Source organism: Fulmarus glacialis, unplaced genomic scaffold, assembly GCF_000690835.1.
Source record: "Fulmarus glacialis isolate BGI_N327 unplaced genomic scaffold, ASM69083v1 C14254733, whole genome shotgun sequence".
Taxonomy (NCBI): domain Eukaryota; kingdom Metazoa; phylum Chordata; class Aves; order Procellariiformes; family Procellariidae; genus Fulmarus; species Fulmarus glacialis.
Genome location: NW_009242918.1, coordinates 1 through 7718, shown reverse-complemented (window position 1 = coordinate 7718; position 7718 = coordinate 1). Strand labels below are relative to the sequence as shown.

At 40.5% G+C, this 7718-nt stretch overlaps 1 protein-coding gene across 1 annotated transcript; it reads left to right on the top strand.

The window, feature by feature from the left end:
• Positions 1 to 287: 287 nt before the first annotated feature.
• On the top strand, positions 288 to 3054 carry RPL14 (ribosomal protein L14; the record flags this gene model as incomplete). The annotated part of the gene is made up of 5 exons (XM_009586373.1): positions 288 to 389; positions 1020 to 1114; positions 1831 to 1930; positions 2310 to 2363; positions 2923 to 3054. Coding segments are annotated over 5 exons (483 nt in total), but the record flags the coding sequence as incomplete, so codon positions are not given.
• Between the last annotated feature and the right edge of the window lie 4664 nt (positions 3055 to 7718).

Below are 7718 nucleotides of genomic sequence, written 5' to 3'. Positions count from 1 at the left end.
CGGGCAGGGCCAGGCACGGTCGGAGCCGGCCCGTCCGCTCCTGGCTCTTTGCGGCCCGCGGGGCTCACTGCTTCTCCCCGGCGGCTCTTCCTCCGCCTGCCTGTGGCCTCCACGCGGGGCCGGGGCCGGCAAAAACTAGTTGAGGGCGTTACCGTGGGCCTTTTGGTCAAGCGAAAGGATTTTGTGCAGTTCGAAAGCTTGGGAAGCTGTTTTAAAGGCTGTGAGAACCTTGAGTCTCGCAATGGGTATATTCTCGCCTAAGTTCTGTCAATTCTTCCTGCTCCCAGGTGTTCAAACGCTTCGTCGAGATTGGCAGAGTTGCCTTCATTTCCTTCGGGCCGCATGCTGGCAAGCTGGTGGCCATTGTGGATGTTATTGACCAAAATAGGGTAAGCTATGAGTACTGTACCTTTATTTTCTCCTTTCTGCCTTAACAGAAGCTTGTACGCTCAGAGTGTATCGATTTTGAAGGAATTTTCTGTGAATAGATTTTTCAAAGAAATAAGCAATTGACAAAAAGGTGGGATTTAACAGCTGTTGTTGCATTTGAAACTTTCAGTAGCAAGCTTTTTTCACTGGCAAGTGATATATTCCCCTCTCTGCTATGTTTCCTAGGAGTAGAAGTGGACAAGTGATGTCAGTTGGAGTCTAAAACTTATGAATGGAATGGCATTAATGTATGTTTAAAGCAAATGTTTGGGCTAGGGGACTCTTTTCGCTTAACGTTCCTGAAAAAGATGGAAAACAAAGAAAGTTGAAGTATGTCATCTTAGTTCTGTGTGCTTTTTTTAAAGTTCAGTTTGTTTTTTTTCCAAAGACAAAGATGGGTCTTTAACATTCTTTCTGTAAAGCTTGGGTTGTATATGCAAGACTTAACAATCTCAGGTTTTGTCTGCATAACATTTATTTCAATTTTGGACTATTGTTGTCGAGATACTGTTCATACAGGAAGCTGCTGTCTAAATCAAGTATGATGGAAAAACGGCTACAAAACCCCCACATTTGTTTTCCTTTTTCAGGCGCTGGTTGATGGCCCCTGCAGTGGTGTCAGAAGGCAGGCTATGCCCTTCAAGTGCATGCAGCTGACTGACTTTGTTCTCAAGTTCCCACACAGGTGAGTTGTTGGCATTTTTTGACCTGTGTGAAAAAACATGCTGTCACTTGATGACTGAATTATGTGATCTGATGCTTGCTAAATCTAGGAAGTTCATACAGCGTTAAGTCACTGGATTAACGTGTGCACAGTAAAAATTTGGCAGACCATGTTATCATAATTGAATACATTTAAGTTTTCGTTACCAATATTGGCTGATAACCGCTGCTCAGGAGCAAAGGAAATGGCACACTGGGCTAGGCAACTTGCAGGTAGTTGTGGGGTGGATGGTGTGGGGGGAAGCAGTTGCAGTAAATACTGTGCAGCTTTGCTTTTGCTATTGCTTAGGTCACCTTCAGACATTAAATAAGTTCCCTGCCTACAGAACTACATGAAACTGAAGGAGGCTGAACTCATTCTGTTCTCTTTAGCTTAGTTACTATATGAGTTTCTGTAATTTAGAAACAAAAAATTGCTGCATTTCTGATTCTGAAGCAGTCCTAGGAATAGTGTGTGAGTATGCCTCTTGGAGTCCCTCATCTATCAGTGTTAGCAAAGCATTTACATAACAAAATGTTAATTAGCCCACAGAGATGTGTGTGGCATTGACTTCAAGTAAATGTCTGAAGTAATGTAGAAGGGTGATCTTCCCTTGTATGAAATTTGATGGGCCAGCATCAGAGAGAACCTTTTTTTATAAAGACTGTGGATATAATTTTATGACTGTTCTAATGCAGTGCTCGTCAGAAGTGTGTGCGACTGGCCTGGGAGAAGGAAAATATAAATGAAAAATGGGCAGCGACAAGATGGGCAAAGAAGATTGAAGCCCGAGAAAAGGTACAGTTTTTCACTGATGGGTAATAAATGTTGTATTGCTTCTGCTTACTAAAATTAGGTGCAATCTAATAAAGTACGTGTTTTCAATTGCAGGCTAAGAGTAAAGATAGACAAGGCATAGATTTTTAAAAGTTGCTACCAATCAGCTTCAGCTTCTTGTATTTTAACAGTAAACGTGGTTTTGTTCAGTCATTTCTGTAACCACCGCTTTTCCTGCACCATCACTTCACAGCAAAAGCCTAAATAGTGAACTAGTTCCAGATGTGCAGCTAAATCTAATTTGGAGATGATCAGAGTTACTTGTGGAATGCTTTGAAACAGAGTTTTACTACTTGCATATGTATATATCAGAGCTTCATGACTGATTCTTTTCAAACAGAAAGCCAAAATGACTGACTTTGATCGCTACAAGGTTATGAAAGCAAAGAAAATGGTAAGTGTTTGAGTGTCGCTTCTTTATGGGGTTAATGCTTGTAGCTTTCACTTTAGAGCCACATACAGATGTTAGTAGCCCTACTTTTATAGCTGGCTTGGGTTATGGAGTGACACAAAGGATGTGTGAATGCCTTGAATTTTTCATGCTTCTTTAGCCACCACTTTCTCTTCAGTAGTTGATTAAACTTGAACCCACATGATCTGTGTGTCAGTCCTCCAAGTTATAGCTGAGGAAGGAATTACCTGCTGGTGAAATCAGATATTCTTGGTGGGTTACTGTTAGTATTTCAGTCTGTAATGAATGTCATTACACATGAAATACTGGGGTGCCCAAGTTACCAGCCAGAATGATGTTGTCCACTTGGTAGATCAGAACAGTTTTAGGTGGAATTTGACATTTTAAAGGTAATACATGGTAAATCTTTTGACTATATAATATAAATATAATTGGTTAGGAAAGGGCAGAATCTGAAAGCTTAGTATTTAAATTAAGGCATAATATTTGAGCTGTTGCTGTTTTCATTCTAATTAATAGTAAACATTTACCTTTTTTACAGAGAAATCGGATCATCAAGCACGAAATGAAGAAGCTCCAGAAGATGTCTTCTAAAAAAGGCAAGAAGCCAGAGAAGTCAGAGAAGGCGCAGAAGTCAGAGAAGGTGCAGAAGGCACCGAAGGCGCAGAAATAAAATGAACTTCTAGTTATGTATGACTTTGTGTCCTTGTTCTGATTCTTTAAAATTAACAAATGGTTAAACATCTGATTTAAATTGTAATCTAAGTTCACTTTTGCTTCTGACCAAGAATTGTTGTCTGTCTCATTTATTAACGTCCAAGTGTTGGGGTTCTGGTGTTTCCCAGGAACATGCAGAAATGTTTTTGTCGCGTTCCGTGAAGTCAACCATACAGACTATGCTCAGTACTCTATACCTGATGCCAGTTGAAATATTTGCATACCCAGTTATTTGAAGTAGGTGTCTGCTATTGAAATGGTTGGGAATGAACAAAATTACTTGCATAGTCTTGAGTGTGAAAGATGAGAAATAATCACTTACACTAATTTTTCTGTATAAATTAAGGCATAACCTGGAAGTATGTGTTCTGGTTAGAATACAAGTATGTCAGTATTTGAAAGACTGACAAATTGCTGTTCGAACACTTCAAATTACTCTATTTTCTAAAAAACTTCCACTGTTCTTTAAGTAGTGACCTGGAATACTTACTTACTTCAGAAGTCTAACACCATAGTTGTCCTGTAAGCGCAGTTACAACAACTGGTGACATATTAACAGGATGGAAATTGGTGACTCGTGTTTAAGCATGCTTGCTTTTCAGAATGTTTCAACTTAAGAGTTATGTCAAGACCTGAGCCTAATTACAGTTCCTTAAACTATGTGGCATATAATTCCCACTTTTTAGTCAAAACCACTAAGTAAGAGGCATGACCTAAAAATTACTCAAGCCATCTGAAACACTGAAGTGCTCAATTTAGTCTTTGCACTATAAAATAACGTTTATGTATCTCAAATGTCAACATCCATCTTTTCCTGTGTTTTCTCCTGTGTAGTTTGTTGGCAGGGGATATATTTTCTTCATATTGAATGAAGAAATTGTGGAAGTCTGAGATCTCTGGTAATTGAAAAGCAAATTATTTTTACAGTCAAATATAAAATGGAGGAGGGAGAATATATATTTTAAAAAATGAAGGTTGTAGGACCTTTAAATATATTGTCAAATATATACTCAAATATATATTGTCAAATACACTGATAAGCATGTGTTTTCACAAATGTGTGCTTTTAAGTAGTTAATGGCTAGTGTTGCTTATTTCAGCCAGAATTAGGCATCTGCATGCTCAAACACTTAAAACTATACAATGTTGTCTTGAGCTATTTATATGCCCTTGGAAACTGAGCACATGGTTGATACGAATGGGTATAACAGCTAAGGGAAAAAAACCCAGAAATGATGCAAACTGGGATTAAAACCCATGTTCAAGCATCTGGAGATCTTGATTTTAAATTGGATTTTAAAGTGATTAAATCCACCTGCTCTAAAACTCCTAACTTGAAAGTAGCTTGAAAGGTGTATCAACCTGGAAGTCCTTTAAGGTGAAAGAGTTACTCCTTGGGGTTGTTTTGAGTTTTTTATGTACTACTGTTAAACTCAGTTAAGTAAGACTGGGGAAAAATTGCTAAAAGTGCCTGTAGAGAAAATAGATGTGCCTTCAATCATAATGAGCTCACAAATGCTTTTTTTACATTATTTGCTCGTTTTTAAAGGTACTTGCTTCCAAATAATAACTTTGCCTATGGCTGCAGCAATTTATCAAGTGTTTTCACTCCTACCAGTACCACTCGGCAGCTACTGAGGTATCTGAAAAATTTCCATGGTACGAAGTGTACCGTAACCTGCCAAGCTGCCTAGCAGCTGTCATTTTCCTGAAGAGGAACCTTGTAAGGGTACAAAACGTGCCCAGGGGGAGGGCTGCCTACCTGTGGGGCGGTTGTGTCTGCCCGAGCTCTGCACCATGGAAAGGGGTGTGCTGGGGGAGCGGGCACTAAAGATTAAGGCGCTGTTAGGGAGAGAGAGGGTTACATGCCTTAGAAGAAAACTTGGTTCTGTAATACCATGTCTGCCATCAAGTGCTTCTGTGAAAGTACCATTTTTTTTACAGTTCAGAGGAAAGGGGAGAAGAAAAATAGTGGAATATACCGGTCTTTGGTACCTGCGCTGTGTCTTTCTGAAGAGCGTGTTCCATGTGAGAGCGTCTGGTGCTCCTTTTAGCAACTCGTGAAACCTCTCTGAAACCTGCAGCTCTGTATCGTTGGTAGTCCACCTTCCTTTCAATCCACGAATGTTGTGCCATCTGTGTTGGTTTGTCCGTTTTTTTAAAGCTACGGGGATACAGAAAAGTATACTGCAGGATACTGCAGAAGTACACTTTTGTTTCTGAAGGTTACCACACGGTGGCAACATTAGCTCTTTACAAGGTTGTTCCTAAGGCTTACCCAAACCAGGCAACCGTGCTGCCTTTCCGTGCGAGGAACAGTGCCAAACAAAGGGGATGGCACAAACATTTGAGAGCAATGGATGTGCTTATCCAATTCTTTATTTTGCCTTTATGGTTGACTAAAATGTACTTTGCTGGACGAAGGATATACTTCTTTAATTTACTTTGTGGAGCTGAGTGTAAAGAAGTAGGACCTACTGTTTAGAAAAAGCCTAAAGTGAAGTCCCAGTATTTATTTTCTCAGCTTATGTCAAGCAGAAGATGTAGGGGGCTTGCTGGGGGCAGAGGGGGGAATGTACCCTATCCCAGCTTACTCTTGAGATCAGCAGATAGTTGCTGTATTTCTAAACCGATACCAATGGTTGGCAAACCCAGTCCTAATCTCTGTGCTGCAAAGTCTGGGGGACATGAGCAATTCTAGGAGTGGGATTGGACCCCTTAGCGTAAGCCGTAGTTAAAAGGTGTAAAATCTGATGTTACTGTGAAACAGCTGCTGTTCTGGACTGAGTGATTTGCTGGTGATGCATATTTCTTCTTCTTCTTCAAAAAAGGTTGTATTTAAGTGCTTTTGGTTCTTGCCTAAACATGTCTGTTGCTGTGTTTGGTATCTGAACGTGTTTCAATTTTTTTTTGAGATGTAATAGACCTGAAAGAGGAATCTCTGGATTTACTGATCTTCCTGGTTTTCAAATACTAGTATTCAGACTGTCCTTCAGTCGAGGTTTGCTTGGTGACCATGACATTTTCAAATCATTTGGTCTTGTAGTTACCTATATGTTAATAGTAGATAATATTTTCTGTTCTGAACTACTTCTGTGCCACTGATGCTGACCGTGGACTTGTGGCAAATCTGGTCCAGTTTATAGCTGGATTTCCTCTATTTATTTTGTCTTACTTCACTTGTAGTGCCCCTTAGATGTTTCCAGCCCTGTATGTTTCTCTCCTTTCCCTCTGCCCACGTTGATAAGGTGTCTCTGAAAACTCCACGTGCCTGCCTTTCATCGAGATTAAAAGGTGCCAATTTCTATTCGCAGCATTATTGGTATATGACTAAGTACAGCTTACAAGCAAGAACTAGTAAGAGGAGCTAATTACGGAGATGGCTGTGTGGTCTGGGCTTTACTCATTTCAGGTCTTCAGCTTTTGGTTCTTCCTTTGTATAATTTCTGTTTTGTTTTGTTTTTTTAATTTGGAAATAGTTTTTAATGTTGTTTTGAGCTTGAAGTTGCATATATTGTTGTCGCACTCAGGTACTTTTGAGTTTATACTGGGATTTCCTTCTCTGAAGCAGAAAGATCTGCTTTTACCTGTTTAAGCACTGCATCCGTAGTTGTGCTGAAGTACTGCAGTCCTTGTCCCTGCCTTGACACAGGCAGTCGCCCTGTGGATACTGGTGATGTACCCACATCCTCTCTTTTTCCCTGAACTGGTAACAGGCTTCATTCTTGGATGCTGTGCAACCTCCAGTTCACAGTATCCTTAATTGGGAATTTGGCCCAACCTTCACTGTATGCAGCTGACCACAGTGTCATATTCTTGTTTTAAATAAATGAAGAGTGGGTCATTTTTTCCCCACCTCACTTTCAGCGATCATAAGCCAGTCTGAGCGATCTCCAAGTAAGTCTTTGTAGCAAACTCTCCCTCCTCCCCCAAAAGCTTTCAGACCACTATATGCATCCGAATTAGAGAAGTCTTCCAGCTGCAGTCAGCTATTCGTGCTGATCACCAGCCTAGAAATTACACCATTGCCACCGGCACGGAGCCACTTCCTCCTTCATAAGATGCATTGACCTAGTTCTTATTACAGAGGAAGTACTTTTTAACATTTCCCCAGTGGCCTCCGGTATGAGGGTATTTTTCAGGATATTTTGTTCTGCAACTGTTTGGGAGAATTGTTCCTTGCATATTGTGAGGAGAGGCCCTGACCTGCTCATCATGGCCCTCAGCAGAGCTGAGCTCTTCCCTTGCATCTCCTTTAGGTTGCTTGTGGAGCGTGGGTGGTGTTTCGGGGCACTGTACTGCTGATAAAGGTTTATATGGCAGATTCTCATCAGGAAGCTCTGCTTTGATGAAAATGATAGATGCTCTGAAAAAGTAATAGTGTTCATATTTAAGTAGCATTAAAGAATATTATCTTTGAGATCAGCTGGAACTTTACCTAAGGACACCCAGTGGGAGGGCACAACTTCTGAATATTTTTCACAATAACTCAACAGCCGAGACTTTTTAGCGCCACTGTTTGAACCTCATATTTACAAAAGCCATTAAACAAAAGAAGGGGCCATTGCTAGCTGTGTTGTTGCAGTCAGATGCTGCATAGAATCATAGAATCATAGAATC